Genomic DNA, 16,206 nt, shown 5'->3' with positions numbered 1-16,206 from the left:
TGGGTACTCCACCACATTTTCTGAAGTCCGTGACCAGCTCTTTTGGTTTGCTGACATTGCTCATGTTTCCTGTAGCAGTATTCTGGAAATTCCAAGTCATTCCTTGGGTTTTGGCAGTGCACTGCAAATAAATAATCACCAAATTTATATATTTGTAAAGTGGTTTTTTTGCAAATCAGAGTTGATTGTTTCTTCCCCTCTGTGAATTTACTATTTCATATTTTATCTTATCATATCATATCATATATATACAGCCGGAAACAGGCCTTTTCGGCCCTCCAAGTCCGTGCCGCCCAGCGATCCCCGTACATTAACACTATCCTACACCCACGAGGGACAATTTTTACATTTACCCAGCCAATTAACCTACATACCTTTGAGGCATCAAACCCGATTTCATACTTTTCCCACCAAATCTAAACATGATGACGATACTTGGAGGAAGTTCTGCCCATAATCACAGCCCACCTTTCATCTGGTTCCGGTGACGACGATTAACAAGTTAAACAAACATGAGTCAGTGTATGAATGTGGTGGAGGTGCAGGGTATAAAGACTGAACGCAGCGAGGTGAAGGCAGATCGAGAGAGAGAAGCAGCAACATTACTCTGAGAACCCAGCCAGCTGATCCCACACGAGTCAGAATGAAATCCTTCCTCCTCGCCATCGCTGCCGTTCAGATCCTACACTGCTCAGGTAGGTACTGGGGAGAGGGAGGGCCTCAAAAAGTAATGAGTTATTGGTAATGAGTTCCAGTCAGTGATAATTCACCAACATGCAAAAATACTTCACCGACGCTTGTTTGAATATCTTGTACAATTTTCCTTCTCTCTCTGCAGGAGTGCCAAGCACCAAGGATGCTCTGAGAGCCTCAGTTGCAAAGCTGAATGAAATCACCGAGTTCACCAACCTGTGTGCGATCACCAGGAGAGGTGTAACAACTGTAAGTGTGCCCTGGTTTAATTGCGTTTCACGCGCTATATCCTGTAAGGATGAGAATCAGTTGAAGGTTTGCTGGGGATTATAAAGAGGGGGAATAGCACAGATGAGATTGTTCTGCTGGGTGCTTTAATAGGCCTGATGGGTTATATAACCTCACACTGTATGATTAGAATTATGAGATATTGTGTCTGTTCAGATAAGTTTTAAACGTGAGTGTTTAATTACTAAATATGTGCTCTATATTATTTCACACAGTTTTCAATGAATATTAGATCAAGAATTTAAATCCCAAATCTGTATTTAAATCTTGAATCTCCTAGACTAGACTATTGATTTGGAATTCAGGTTGAAATTTTACCTTTGGGCTATTTAAGTCTCTTGCTCATTATGGGTTAAAATACTGGCACCGCCAATGTAATCATCTGCTGAAGAAAAGACCTGCTTAGATCTAAGCTTGATCAGATCATTGTAAGAACAGCACATATAATAATACATCAATAAACTGTTTTCTTTTCAACAGACCTATCGCACGGGTAAGCTGTCATACAATGTGGATTTAACATTCTCCGTGAAGGAAACTGTCTGCTCCAAGAATTCTGGACAGGAATTTGATGATCCCAGTTGCACCTTTCACCCTAAGAACATTGCTGTGAGTCCAGAATTATATTGCAAATTATTCAAATTTTTGTGTGTAATGAGTAACATCATAGAAAGCGCTACGTATGTAGGTTATATCATAGAATTGACCATACACACTAAGTTATATTTAACAAATGCCTATAAATTGAGTTATATTTTAATTACTTTGATTCAGAGTTGAGTTTGGATTCATCAATAATTTCTATGCATTATGCTTTATTTTCACAGGAGAAAGGGTTTTGCAAAAGCCGTGTGGAATATTTTGCTGATAAGGTGGCTGACGTTGATGTGGAGTGTGAAGGTCTGAAGACCATTGACAGCGAGAGTGACTCAACAGAGTCCAATGAAACCAGTATTGAGGTAACTGCACAGTTATACAATTCAGGGCAGTGGAATTTCTAGAACATGAGATCGTTTAAGAAACATTTCATTGGTGCCCTGTTATTAAGATGTAAATGTAAATTTCTTCACACAGGCTCAAAGCAAATCAAATGAGACATCACTAGAGGAAACCTCAAGTGTGAGTATTAACTAGTATTTTGTCAGATGATTTCTCTTGTTGATCTCAATTTTTAGCAATGAAGTGTTTACTATTCCATTCAGAATGTTGAGTGAGAAAGCGTGTTAACATACAAACATAGAAAATAGGTGCAGGAGGAGGCTATTAGGCCCTTCAAGCCGGCACCGCTATTCATTTTGATCGTGGCTGATCATCCACAATCAGTAACCATTGTCACAGTCTGATGTGGTGGGAGGGGATTCTGATATTTAAGTTCAGTGTATAAAGGGCCTGTCATCCACTCAAGATGAACTTAGCATCAGCAAGACAAAATTACAGGAACAGTGTCTCCTAGGCTGACACCAATAGTCACCAGTGAGTACAAATCCTTCCTGGATGGAAGCCAGAGCTTCATTTAAGCAGATGGCAATTGATGCCTGTGCTACCTTTCGCAGGAATATCAATTGACTCTGCACAGCTACTTTACCAGGCATTTTATTGAATACTGGGCCAATGTAGAGAGTGAGACTTTCAGTTGAGCTTCCTCAGTCCAACATTGAATCAATACTTAGGAATGTTGGATTAACAATCTCTCATTTTTAATGCAACATCCTCGTCTAGCATTTGGGAGAATCTATTAATGCTTGTTACTTACCAAAGCCATCCTCTGCTTGTTTCCTAAATGTTAATGCTTTCATACAGGTGGGAAGCAAGTCAGAAGAAATTTCACTGGAAGATTCTTCAAATGTAAGTTTAATTTGTGAATGGTTATCTCTTGATTCTCAACTACAGAATGGAGACTGATCTGTCAGAATGAGGTGGAAAGATTTTAACTCATAATATGTCCGTTCCAAACAGTAGAAGGGAGGACTGAGCCTCCTTAGTTCTCTGGTATGAGAGATCCAAAGTCCACATCCCAGTGAAGAGGTTCTTCCTCTGCTCATCCTAATTGATCTAACCATTACTTTGAGTCTGTGACAAAGATTCCATGTCATTGTAATACTCTTGTGCTCAAGTCCTCTTGGAACAAAGGCAACAGATCATTTGCCTTCTAATAGCTTGCATGCAGTTAATTGCAGATGCAAATTAGTCTATTGTCAAATACACCAGAGTGCAATGAATTTCCTTGTTCAGATGCATTCAATAATGATGAACACAACATTATACAAAACGTAAAACTGTAGTACAATCTGAGGCAGTGCAAGAAACTAAACATACAATAACAGATGAACTGAATTGAGGAAAGTTAAGATCAAGAGTATGTGGCAGCACTTCCTGTAAATGGGTGGCAAAGAGGTGATTGTTTCAGAAGTCCAATAGCAATTCATATATTCTCAAAATTATTCATTATTGTTTTGTACTAAATATATAATGTTATTTCCAAACAGGACAAATCCAAATCAACAGAGACATCAATCGAGGATCCAGACAATGTGAGTATAAGCAGAAACCTTTTCAAATGATCTCTCTGATATGGTTTAATACCTTGGGTTGAACTATGTTAGAATAGAGGATGAGACAGCCATTTATTGTAGCTCGATGCAGTTCAAAAGGGATTATATTGTTTGACTCCCCTGGGGAAGTTGGGCTGAGGGGGATTGTTGAGTTGGCTCCACTGACCCCACTCCTCATGTTATCCAGGCTTCATTAAGCAGAGCGAATGCAAATATTTTAGTGAGGACTTTTCCACTCCAACACAGATTCTCAAATCCTGATTTGCCCTGATATAAGGGGCATCATTTATAATTCATGCATTAAAAGTTTTGTTCAGCGATTACGTCACAGTCTTTATTATTTAATGCTGAATATATAAATATCAATATTTTCACACAGATACAAGACAATTCAGAAGAGACATCAATCGAGGAGTCTTCCAATGTAAGTATAATCAGGGAATCCATATCTATTGTTAAGATAAAGAAGCTTGGTCAGGCTTCTCTTTATTAAATTACTACCCATACTTATTAGAAAGATGGGGAGAGGATATCGTTGCACAAATGCTTCAGAATGTTCAGAGGCTGAGGATTACCAACTTCACCCTGTGTAAGATTGGTCTTCACTTAATTTTGAACTAGAATTAGAAAAGGCAATCTCCTTGCGGACAATCCTGGTGTGTGGACATATAACCACCAGCTTCATTAGAGGAGCAGCCCAGAGATTGTCAAGATTTAACAGAGTATAATTAGCTGGTCTGGGAGAGTGCGAGTGTGATGCAGGAGGAGGTCAGCACAGCCATGACCAACTGATGATGAACTCACCTCTATTATATTAATAATTTATCTCAATGCCCCAGCATATGAATATTTTACTGCAACTCAGCTTGTAAAGTGTTTACTGTGCAGTTACAACACCAGGAATTCTGAGCGGTTCTAGTTATCCATTTACAAACTAAAATGATTTAAACTTTGCTTCTGGACATGATTCTAAAATTGTGATTATTTATCTTTCTAAACAGATGAAAAGCAAATCAACAGAATTATCTCAGGAGGAATCTTCAAACGAGGGAGTGAGTTCTCAAGTGGGAGACACTAACCATGAATGAAACTCCTGAGAGTCTGAACTCAGTGTGAACACAAGAAGACCTCATTCAGAATAAACAAGACACTGTCACCTGTACTGTACTTGCCCATATACAAGGACAGGGGCCTGGAGCTCCTGACTGTACATATCACTGTAACTGGGAGATTCTACTGTTTGTAAATATTCTGTTTTATTGCTGTTTATTATTATTTAATACATTGTGGATCAAAATAAAATTATTAAGAAATATTCACGGTTTTGCTCCCGGAATTTGTTCAGCATGTCACTGATCTACAGAGGTTCATCCAGTCATTGTGCTCACGTCAGCCATTCCCTCCCTTGTCCGGTGGGAACTCTTGATGTGGGACCTTCTCCATCTGGCATAGTCCTCATGTGTTGGACTACTTGCTGCTCTATATTAACGTCAGGCACTGCAACCTAGGTAGCTTATTTCACTTGCAGCAAGATTGAATTATTTAGGTAGTTTGACATTCATATCTAATGTCAGCTTTTTAAAGTCTCCAACAATTACATTTTTAAAGAATTAGATTTTGGGACCAAAGAAAGATGGGTTGGGTGAATTTAGGGATTAGATATTATTGAAATGAGTGTTTGCCTCAAAGATGCAGCTTGAATAATTTCTCTCTTGTTCAGTGGGTGCAACAATGTACAATAATGCAGCAGATAGAGCAGCTGCTTCACAGTTCCACTGATCCGAGTTCAATCTTGACTACTGGAGCTGTCCGTGTGGAGTTTGTGTGTTCTCCCTGTGACTGGTTGTGTTTCCGCTGGGTGCTCCAGTTTCCTCACCTCATCTAAAGATGTGCAGGTCATTGGGTTAATTGGCCACTGTAAATTCCCACAGGTGTGTAGTTGGGTGGTAGAATCGTTATAAACATTTTGGAAATTAATTAAAAATATTATCAAAAAGTAAAAAGAACAAACTAAATAAACCAGTGCTTACCGGTTAGCTGAGTGGTGAGCTGGGCAGTGGTTTGAGAGGTGATTCATACTGGCATATCTCCACCAACCCACTCCTAAATCCCACATTTCATCCTGTGGGCCCCATTACATTCCTGTTGCTGGGAATCTGGACTCTGAACAATTTGCAGGGACAGTTCAAGCTCAAGTCTTCACCTCGTCCGTCGATGGACTAAACCAAAGGATAGCTTCCTTATGCAGGAAGTACGCTTTTGATCTCTTGGTGAACATGCATTGCTGTGCCATGCATTTCATCAGAAACTGTTACTTATCCAATTCCAATAGTTTCTGTTGAGGATGCAAGTCATGATTGGCAGTGAACGTAAACACGATAACTGTCATCCAGTGATAGCAACTGCTCACAGTCAGCAATACATTTACACCACTCACAAGCCCATGACATTTCAACTCCCAACATCAGCAGTGTTGCTCAGGGCCCACTTTACGATCCACCTGAAAGAAATTCATAGGGAAGTGCAGGAAAGTGTTGTGAAGAATAAGAAAACCAAGTAATATCTGAAAATGTGTCTAATTGATGTAAACAGGTCCTCAAGTGTGGATTGGCAGTCCACTGAAAGTAGCAATTGTGGTGGGGGAGGCAGAAGTGGCAGAGTTCAATACAATTGGACTCATTTCCACAGGGACATGAAGCAAAAGCAGAGCTATTACGTTGAACATGCAGCCGTATAAATCTTGGTGCAATCATGCTTGATCAATGTTCAATGGTCAATGGTTCTATATTGTCATACGTACATATTTACAGTGAATTCTATATTTTTTGTATACAGTTCAGTAAGCTACAGTCACACCTAAACATGATATCCGTTTAATGGAAAGAGCATAAATATCGTCCTCTGAGACCCCATGTAAGAGTCGCCAGGTTTTGGCGCCATTTTATCAACTACAATAGAGCTCTTACCGGCCCTCACTCTCACAACCGCCATCGCCGGCTCCCTCCATCATCTCTCCGGTTCTCCGGTCCTCGGGGGACAAGCAGGGGCCAGTTCAGCTGCTTCTCTCTAAACACGAAAGGCTGCACATCCCTCATCCCCTCACATCCAGCCGTGCCCTCACTCCCAACTGACGGAGTTATGGAGAGATGCTGCATGGACAAGGCCTTTCATCCACTGAGTCATTGCTGACCATCAGGCACCCACAATTACCCCAACACTCCACTAACACATTTTATTCTCCCCGCATTCTAACAATCATCTACATGCAAGGGGTAAATTGCAAAGTGATTTTCACATTTTTGAAATGTCCAAGGAAACTGGAGACTTGAAGGAAACTCACTGGGACAAAGGTAGAACTTGCAAACTCCACATAGACAGCACCCAGGGTCAGGATTAAACCCATTCACTGGAAATTTCAGACAGCAGCTCCAACCTCTGTGCTTCTGTGTCATCCCTGGGTCATGCATTTCATCAGAAACCGTTACTTATCCAATCCCAATAGTTTCTGTTGAGGATGCAAGTCATGATTGGCAGTGAACGTAAACACGATGACTGTCATCCAGTGAAAGCAACTGCTCACAGTCAGCAATACATTTACACCACTCACAAGCTCATGACATTTCAACTCCCAACATCAGCAGTGTTGCTCAGGGCCCACTTTACGATCCACCTGAAAGAAATTCGTAGGGAAGTGCAGGAAAGTGTTCTGAAGATTAAGAAAACTAAGTAATATCTGAAAATGTGTCTAAGTGATGTAAACAGATCCTCAAGTGTGGATTGACAGTCCACTGAAATTAGCAATTCTGGTGGGGGAGGCAGAAGTGGCAGAGTTCAAGACAATTGGACTCATTTCCACAGGGACAGGAAGCAAAAGCAGAGAAATTACGTTGAACATGCAGCCGAATAAAACTTGGTGCATTCATGCTTGATCAATGTTCAACAGTCAATGGTTCAACGGTCAATTGTTATATGTCCATACTTACAGTGAATGCTATTTTTTTTCGCATACAGTTCAGCAAGCTACAGTCACACCTAAACATTATACCCGATTAATACAAAGAGCATAAATATCGTCCTCTGAGACCGCATGTAAGAGTCACCAGGTTTTGGCACCATTTTATCAACTACAATAGAGATCTTACCGACCATCACTCTCACAACCGCCATCGCCGGCTCCCTCCATCATCTCTCCGGTTCTCCGGTCCTCGGGCGACAAGCAGGGGCCAGTCCAGCAACTTCTCTCTAAACACGAAAGGCTGCACAGCCCTCATCCCCTTACATCCAGCCGTGCCCTCACTCCCAACTGATGGAGTTATGGAGAGATCCTGCATGGACAAGGCCTTTCGTCCACTGAGTCTTTGCTGACCATCAGGCACCCACACTTACCCCAACCCTACACTAACACATTTTATTCTCCCCACATTCTAACAATCACCCATATACAAGGGGTAAATTGCAAAGTGATTCACACATCTTTGAAATGTCCAAGGAAACTGGAGACTTGAAGGAAACTCACAGGGACAAAAGTAGAACTTACAAACTCCACATAGACAGCACCCAGGGTCAGGATTAAATTTCAGACAGCAGCTCCAACCTCTGTGCTTCTGTGTCATCCCTGGGTCATGGCTTTGGCAAGGTGAACACAGAGAATTTACTGCCCTTTTTGGCAGGGACAGAATTAAAGACCAAGAAGCAAAATTGTAAAGAATAAACTGATTGCCGAGTTAATGTGTATGTTAGAAGAGCACGCTAAGAATCTGGAGTTTATTACCATGGCAAGAAGTAGAGTAGAGTACATTAACTCAATGACCAGGGGGAAAAGGACCAAAACTGTACTCACTCCCATCACCCACCAACACTCCCCCCCCCCCCCCCCCACCCCCCAAACGAATCTTCAAGACTTCACATCTGCTGTACTGAGCTTCAAAGCAACGCTCAGCATGAATTTCTTCAGTCTGGAATGAGCCAGTTTGCAACATTGCCAACTAGGCAACATTGCCTCCCCTAGTTCTATGTTATCCCAGTTTTGCATCCTCCACACCAGGAATACATTACAGAAGCCAGCTAACCACCAAACTTGCAAGTCTTTGGAATGTGGAATGAGAACAGCACACCCGGAGGAAACCCACGCGGTCACAGGGAGTGTGTAGAAACTCCATAAAGACAGCACCTGGAGTCAGGAACCCGGGTCTCTGGCACTCTGAAGACTGCAAATCTACGTCTGTGCCACTATGCCATCCGTAAATCTGGTTGGCCCTGAACAAATTTTTGATGATATCTACGCCTAGGAGTTTGATCATCTCTAATTCAGCACATTAACGTAGACTACGGTGGGTGCTCCAACTCATTTTCTGAAGTCATTGACCAGCTCCTTTGGTCTGCTGACATTGCTTATGTTTCTTGCAGCAGTGTTTTGGAATTTCCAGGTCATTTCTGGGATATTGGCAATGTACTGCAAATAAATTATCCCAAGATTTAATTTAGCTACAAGGCAGCTTTAGAGTTTATTAAAGTATTTCTTCACCTCTGTGAACTTAATATTTCATATTCTGAGGAATAAAACCTGATTTCATATTACTCCCACCAAATGTAAACATGATGATTGAATTTGGAGGAAGCTCTGCCCATAACCACAGCCCACCTTTCATCTAGATCTGGTGCCCACAATCAACAAGTTGAGCAAATATGAACCAGTGTCCTTTGAGGAGTTTACATCAGCAGAAGAGTAAGGACATTCGATATTTTAAAAACAAATTCTCAGTAATTGCCACATCTGCACCGTAGAAAGAATCCTATCTGGATGCATCACAATGTATTTGTCGACAGTGTCAACGCCGGTTATTCTGTTGCAACAAGAATTTGATTGTTCTGTGTTTGGTACATTCGTCGATTAACCCCTCCAGACTCTTGACCATATCCAAACTCAACTCTGATATCCACAACACAGAGGTTATACAAAGAGAAAATAAACAGCGTGCACGATATAGCATGACAGCTACAGGGAAAGTGTGGGTTAAAGAAACAACAAGCACCACAAGATAGAATGGAGGAACAGCAATTCACCCCTGGCACCTGAGGCATCGTTCAAGAGTTTGATAACAATTGGGAAGAACTTTTCCTTGAATCTGATGGTATGTGCTTTCAAGCTTTTGTATTGACTGCTAGATGGAAGACGGGGGAAGAGAGAATGACCTGGATGTGAATTGGTTCTTCATTGTGTTGGCTGCTTTCCCCAGCCATTAAGAAGTGTAGATAGAGTCAATGCGGCAATGGTGAATGAAGGCGAGTTTACCTGGCGTTTTGGGCCACGTTCACGACTCTCTGAGTTTTCGTGTGGTCCTGCGCAGAGCTGTCGACAAACCACACTTTGATCCATCCTGATACCATGCTTTCCACAGTGCATACAGTAAGTAGATATTAGTAAAGTTTATTTGAAATATGGTGAATGTCGGGCGTTGTTGGGCGATCTCATTGAAACCTACAGTATAGTGAAAAGCCTGGATAGAGTAAATGTGGAGAGGATGTTTCCACTTGTGGGAGAGTCTAGGATCAGAGGGCGTAGCTTTAGAAAGGAGATGAGGAGGAATTTCTTTAGTCAGAGTAAGGTGCATCTGTGAAATTCTTTGCCACAGATAGCTGAGGAGGATATTTTTAAGGAGTTTGGCAGATTCTTGATTAGTGAAGGTGTCAGAAGTAGAGTTTCAAAGTCTACAGAGAGACTTTGGCCTTTTGGAAGGGTGGGCTGAAAGATGGCAGATGGAGTTTAATGCTGATAAGTGTGAGGTGCTGCATTTTGGTAGGACAAATCAAAATAGGACGTACAGGGTAAATGGTAGGGAATTGAGGAATGCAGTGGAACAGAGGGATCTGGGAATAACTGTGCATTGTTCCCTGAAGGTGGAATCTCATGTGGATAGGGTGGTGAAGAAGGCATTTGGTATGCTTGCCTTTATAAATCAGAGCATCGAGTATAGAAGTTGGGATGTAATGTTAAAATTGTACAGGGCATTGGTGAGGCCGAATCTGGAGTATGGTGTGCAGTTCTGGTCGCCAAATTATAGGAAAGATGTCGACAAAATGGAGAGGGTACAGAGGAGATTTACTAGAATGTTGCCTGGGTTTCAGCACTTAAGCTACAGAGAGAGGTTGAACGGGTTGGGTGTTTATTCTTTGGAGCGTAGAAGGTTGAGGGGGGGCTTGATAGAGGTTTTTAAAATTTTGAGAGGGACGGACAGAGTTGACGTGGATAGGCTTTTCCCTTTGAGAGTGGGGAAGATTCCAACAAGGGGACATAGCTTCAGAATTGAGGGACAAAGGTTTAGGGGTAACATGAGGGGTAACTTCTTTACTCAGAGGGTGGTGGCTGTATGGAATGGGCTTCCGGTGGAAGTGGTGGAGGCTGGCTCGATTTTATTATTTAAGAGTAAATTGGATAGGTATATGGATAAGAGGGGATTAGAGGGTTATGGTCTGAGTGCAGGTAGATGAGACTAGGTCAGGGAGAGTGGTCGGCGTGGACTGGAAGGGCCGAACGGGCCTGTTTCCGTGCTGAAGTTGTTATATGGTTATATGGTTATATGGTCAGATGTTTCAGGGAGAAGGCAGGAGAATGGGGTTGATGGGAAAGATAAATCAGCCATGATTGAAATTGGAAGTAGAATTGATGGACAAAATAGCCTGATTCTGCCCCTTTAACATGTGAATGTATGAAGTAGAGGCATTGGTGTGCTTTCCTGTCGGTAGCTTCAATGTGGTTGGCTCAGAACAAATTGTTGGTGATATCAATGCCAAAGAATTGGAACCCCTTGATCATCTCCACTTCAGCACCATTGACTTAGACTGGGGTGGGTACTCCACCTCATTTTCTGAAGTCCGTGACCAGCTCCTTTGGTTTGCTGACATTGCGTGGAGGAAGCTCTGCCCATAATCACAGCCCACCTTTCATCTGGTTCCGGTGACGCCGATTACCAAGTTAAACAAACATGAGTCAGTGTATGAATGTGGTTGAGGTGCAGGGTATAAAGACTGAACACAGCGAGGTGAAGGCAGATCGAGAGGGAGAAGCAGCAACTTTACTGAGAACCCAGCCGGCTGATCCCACACGAGTCAAAATGAAATCCTTCCTCCTCGCCATCGCTGCCGTGCAAATCCTCCACTGCTCAGGTAGATACTGGGGAGAGGGAGGGCCTCAAAAAGCAATGAGTTACTGGTAATGAGTTCCAGTCAGTGATAATTCACCAACATGCAAAAATACTTCACCGACGCTTGTTTGAATATCTTCTACAACTTTCCTTCTCTCTCTGCAGGAGTGCCAAGCACCAAGGATGCTCTGAGAGCCTCAGTTGCAAAGCTGAATGAAATCACCGAGTTCACCAACCTGTGTGCGATCACCAGGAGAGGTGTAACAAATGTAAGTGTGCCCTGGTTTAATTGCGTTTCACGCGCTATGTCCTGTAAGGATGAAAATCAGTTGAATGGTTGCAGGGGATTATAAAGAAGGGGAATAGCACAAATGAGATTGTTCTGCTGGGTGCTTTAATAGGCCTGATGGGTTATATAACCTCACAATGTATGATAGCAAGTATGAGATAATGTGTCTGTTCAGATAAGTTTTAAACGTGAGTGTTTAATTACTAAATATGTGCTCTATATTATTTCACACAGTTTTCAATGAATGAAATTAAATCCCAAATCTGTATTTAAATCTTGAATCTCCTAGACTAGACTATTGATTTGGAATTCAGGTTGAAATTTTACCTTTGGGCTATTTAAGTCTCTTGCTCATTATGGGTTAAAATACTGGCACCGCCAATGTAATCATCTGCTGAACAAAAGACCTGCGTAGATCTAAGCTTGATCAGATCATTGTAAGAACAGCACATATAATAATACATCAATAAATTATTTTCTTTTCAACAGACCTATCGCACGGGTAAGCTGTCATACAATGTGGATTTAACATTCTCCGTGAAGGAAACTGTCTGCTCCAAGAATTCTGGACAGGAATTTGATGATCCCAGTTGCACCTTTCACCCTAAGAACATTGCTGTGAGTCCAGAATTATATTGCAAATTATTCAAATTTTTGTGTGTAATGAGTAACATAATAGAAAGCGCTATGTTTGTAGGTTATATCATAGAATTGGCCATACACACTAAGTTATATTTAACAAATGCCTATAAATTGAGTTCTATTTTAATTACTTTGATTCAGTTGAGTTTGGATTCGTCAATAATTTCTATGCATTATGCTTTATTTTCACAGGAGAAAGGGTTTTGCAAAAGCAGTGTGGAATATTTTGCTGATAAGGTGGCTGACGTTGATGTGGAGTGTGAAGGTCTGAAGACCATTGACAGCGAGAGTGACTCAACAGAGTCCAATGAAACCAGTATTGAGGTAACTGCACAGTTATACAATTCAGGGCAGTGGAATTTCTAGAACATGAGATCGTTTAAGAAACATTTCATTGGTGCCCTGTTATTAAGATGTAAATGTAAATTTCTTCACACAGGCTCAAAGCAAATCAAATGAGACATCATTAGAGGAAACCTCAAGTGTGAGTATTAACCAGTATTTTGTGAGATGATTTCTCTTGTTGATCTCAATTTTTAGCAATGAAGTGTTTACTATTCCATTCAGAATGTTGAGTGAGAAAGCGTGTTAACATACAAACATAGAAAATAGGTGCAGGAGGAGGCTATTAGGCCCTTCAAGCCAGCACCGCTATTCATTTTGATCGTGGCTGATCATCCACAATCAGTAACCATTGTCACAGTCTGATGTGGTGGGAGGGGATTCTGATATTTAAGTTCAGTGTATAAAGGGCCTGTCATCCACTCAAGATGAACTTAGCATCAGCAAGACAAAATTACAGGAACAGTGTCTCCTCGGCTGACACCAATAGACACCAGTGAGTACAAATCCTTCCTGGATGGAAGCCAGAGCTTCATTTAAGCAGATGGCAATTGATGCCAGTGCTACCTTTCGCAGGAATATCAATTGACTCTGCACAGCTAATTTACCAGTCATTTTATTGAATACTGGGCCAATGTAGAGAGTGAGACTTTCAGTTGAGCTTCCTCAGTCCAACACTTTTTCATTGAAACAATACTCAGGAATGTAGGATTAACAATCCCTCATTTATTATGCAACATCTTGGTCTAGCATTTGGGAGAATCTATTAATGCTTGTTACTTATCAAACCCGCCGTCTGCTTGTTTCCTAAATGTTAATGCTTTCATACAGGTGGGAAGCAAGTCAGAAGAAACTTCACTGGAAGATTCTTCAAATGTAAGTTAAATTTGTGAATGGTTATCTCTTGATTCTCAACTATATTATGGTGTAGAATGGAGACTGATCTGTCAGAATGGGGTGGAAAGATTTTAACTCATAATATATCCGTTCCAAACAGTAGAAGGGAGGACGTGGCCTCTTTAGTTCTCTGGGATGAGAGATCCAAAGTCCACATCCCAGTGAAGAGGTTCTTCCTCAGCTCAATCCTTATTGATCTAACCATTACTTTGAGTCTGTGACAAAGATTCCATTTAATTGTAGTACTCTTGTGCTCAAGCCCTCGTGGAACAAAGGCAACAGATCATTTGCCTTCTAATAGCTTGCTCCACTTGTACCGATCCACAACTCTGTAATGACCAGAAACATTACAATGAATTGGAACTCCATTAGAAATCAATATTTAATGCTTGTGCATGCAGGTAAATGCAGATGCAAATGAGTCTATTGTCAAATACACCAGAGTGCAATGAATTTCCTTGTTCAGATTATGTGGCAGCACTTCCTGGAAATGGGAGACAAAGAGGTGATTGTTTCAGAAGTCCGATAGCAATTCATATATTTTCAAAATTATAAATTATTGTTCTGTACTAAATATATAATGTTATTTCCAAACAGGACAAATCCAAATCAACAGAGACATCAATCGAGGATCCAGACAATGTGAGTATAAGCAGAAACCTTTTCAAATGATCTCTCTGATATTGTTTAATACCTTGGGTTGAACTATGTTAGAATAGAGGATGAGCCTGTCATTTATTGTAGCTCGATGCAGTTCAAAAGGGATTATATTGTTTGACTCCCCTGGGGAAATTTGGCTGAGGGAGATTGTTGAGTTGGCACCACTGACCCCATTCCTCATGTTATCCAGGCTTCATTAAGCAGAGCGAATGCAAAAATTTTAGTGAGGACTTTTCCACTCCAACACAGATTCCCAAATCCTGATTTGCCCTGATATAAGGGGCATCATTTATAATTCATTCATTAAAGGTTTTGTTCTGCGGTTACGTCACAGTCTTTATTATTTAATACTGAATATATAAATATCAATATTTTCACACAGATACAAGACAATTCAGAAGAGACATCAATCGAGGAGAATTCCAATGTAAGTATAATCAGGGAATCCATATCTATTGTTAAGATAAAGAAGCTTGGTCAGGCTTCTCTTTATTAAATTACTACCCATACTCATTAGAAAGATGGGGAGAGGATATCGTTGCACAAATGCTTCTGGTTGTTCAGAGGCTGAGGATTACCAACTTCACCCTGTGTAAGTTTGGTCTTCACTTAATTTTGAACTAGAATTAGAAAAGGCAATCTCCTTGCGGAAAATCCTGGTGTGTGGACATATAACAACCAGCTTCATTAGGGGAGCATCCCAGAGATTGTCAAGATTTAACAGAGTATAATTAGCTGGTCTGGGAGAGTGCGAGTGTGATGCAGGAGGAGGTCAGCACAGCCATGACCAACTGATGATGAACTCACCTCTATTACATTAATAATTTATCTCAATGCCCCAGCATATGAATATTTTACTGCAACTCAGCTTGTAAAGTGTTTACTGTGCAGTTACAACACCAGGAATTCTGAGTGGTTCCAGTTATCCATTTACAAACTAAAATTATTTAAACTTTGAGTCTGGACATGATTCTAAAATTGTAATTATTTATCTTGTTAAACAGATGAAAAGCAAGTCAACAGAATTATCTCAGGAGGAGTCTTCAAACGAGGGAGTGAGATCTCAAGAGGGAGACACTAACCATGAATGAAACTCCTGAGAGTCTGAACTCAGTGTGAACACAAGAAGACCTCATTCAGAATAAACAAGACTGTCACCTGTACTGTACTTGCCCATATACAAGGACAGGGGCCTGGAGCTCCTGACTGTACATATCACTGTAACTGGGAGATTCTACTGTTTGTAAATATTCTGTTTTATTGCTGTTTATTATTATTTAATACATTGTGGATCGAAATAAAATTATTAAGAAATATTCACGGTTTTCCTCCCGGAATTTGTTCAGCAAGTCACTGATCTACAGAGGTTCATCCAGTCATTGTGCTCATGTCAGCCATTCCCTCCCTTGTCCGGTGGAACTCCTGATGTGGGACCTTCTCCATCTGGCAAAGTCCTCATGTGTTGGACTACTTGCTGCTCTATATTAACATCAGGCACTGCAACCTAGATAGCTTATTTCACTTGCAGCAAGATTGAATCATTTGGGTAGTTTGCCATTCATATCTAATGTCAGCTTTTTAAAGTCTCCAACAATTACATTTTTAAAGGCTTAGATTTTGAGGGCAATGAGAAATGGGTTGGGTGTATTTAGGGATTAGATATTATTGAAATGAGTGTTTACCTCAAAACTGCAGATTTAAT

The 16,206-nt window shown here is 41.0% G+C and overlaps 1 protein-coding gene and 1 pseudogene across 1 annotated transcript; both read left to right on the top strand.

Moving 5' to 3' along the window:
* The first annotated feature begins 643 nt into the window (after positions 1-643).
* Positions 644-4,672, top strand: LOC144596149 (secreted phosphoprotein 24-like). Its single transcript, XM_078404326.1, has 9 exons — positions 644-695; positions 839-942; positions 1,462-1,590; positions 1,809-1,940; positions 2,056-2,100; positions 2,782-2,826; positions 3,468-3,512; positions 3,913-3,957; positions 4,535-4,672. Exons 1-9 carry the CDS (start codon positions 644-646, stop codon positions 4,619-4,621), a joined length of 684 nt encoding a protein of 227 aa, XP_078260452.1. The 3' UTR covers positions 4,622-4,672.
* Positions 4,673-11,644: 6,972 nt separating this feature from the next.
* On the top strand, positions 11,645-15,585 carry LOC144596229 (secreted phosphoprotein 24-like; annotated as a pseudogene).
* The last annotated feature ends 621 nt before the right edge of the window (positions 15,586-16,206 follow it).

This window comes from Rhinoraja longicauda, chromosome 8 (assembly GCF_053455715.1).
Source record: "Rhinoraja longicauda isolate Sanriku21f chromosome 8, sRhiLon1.1, whole genome shotgun sequence".
NCBI classification, from domain to species: Eukaryota; Metazoa; Chordata; class Chondrichthyes; order Rajiformes; family Arhynchobatidae; genus Rhinoraja; species Rhinoraja longicauda.
The sequence above is the reverse complement of the archived record's forward strand: the minus strand, read 5'-3'. Positions and strand labels throughout refer to the sequence as shown.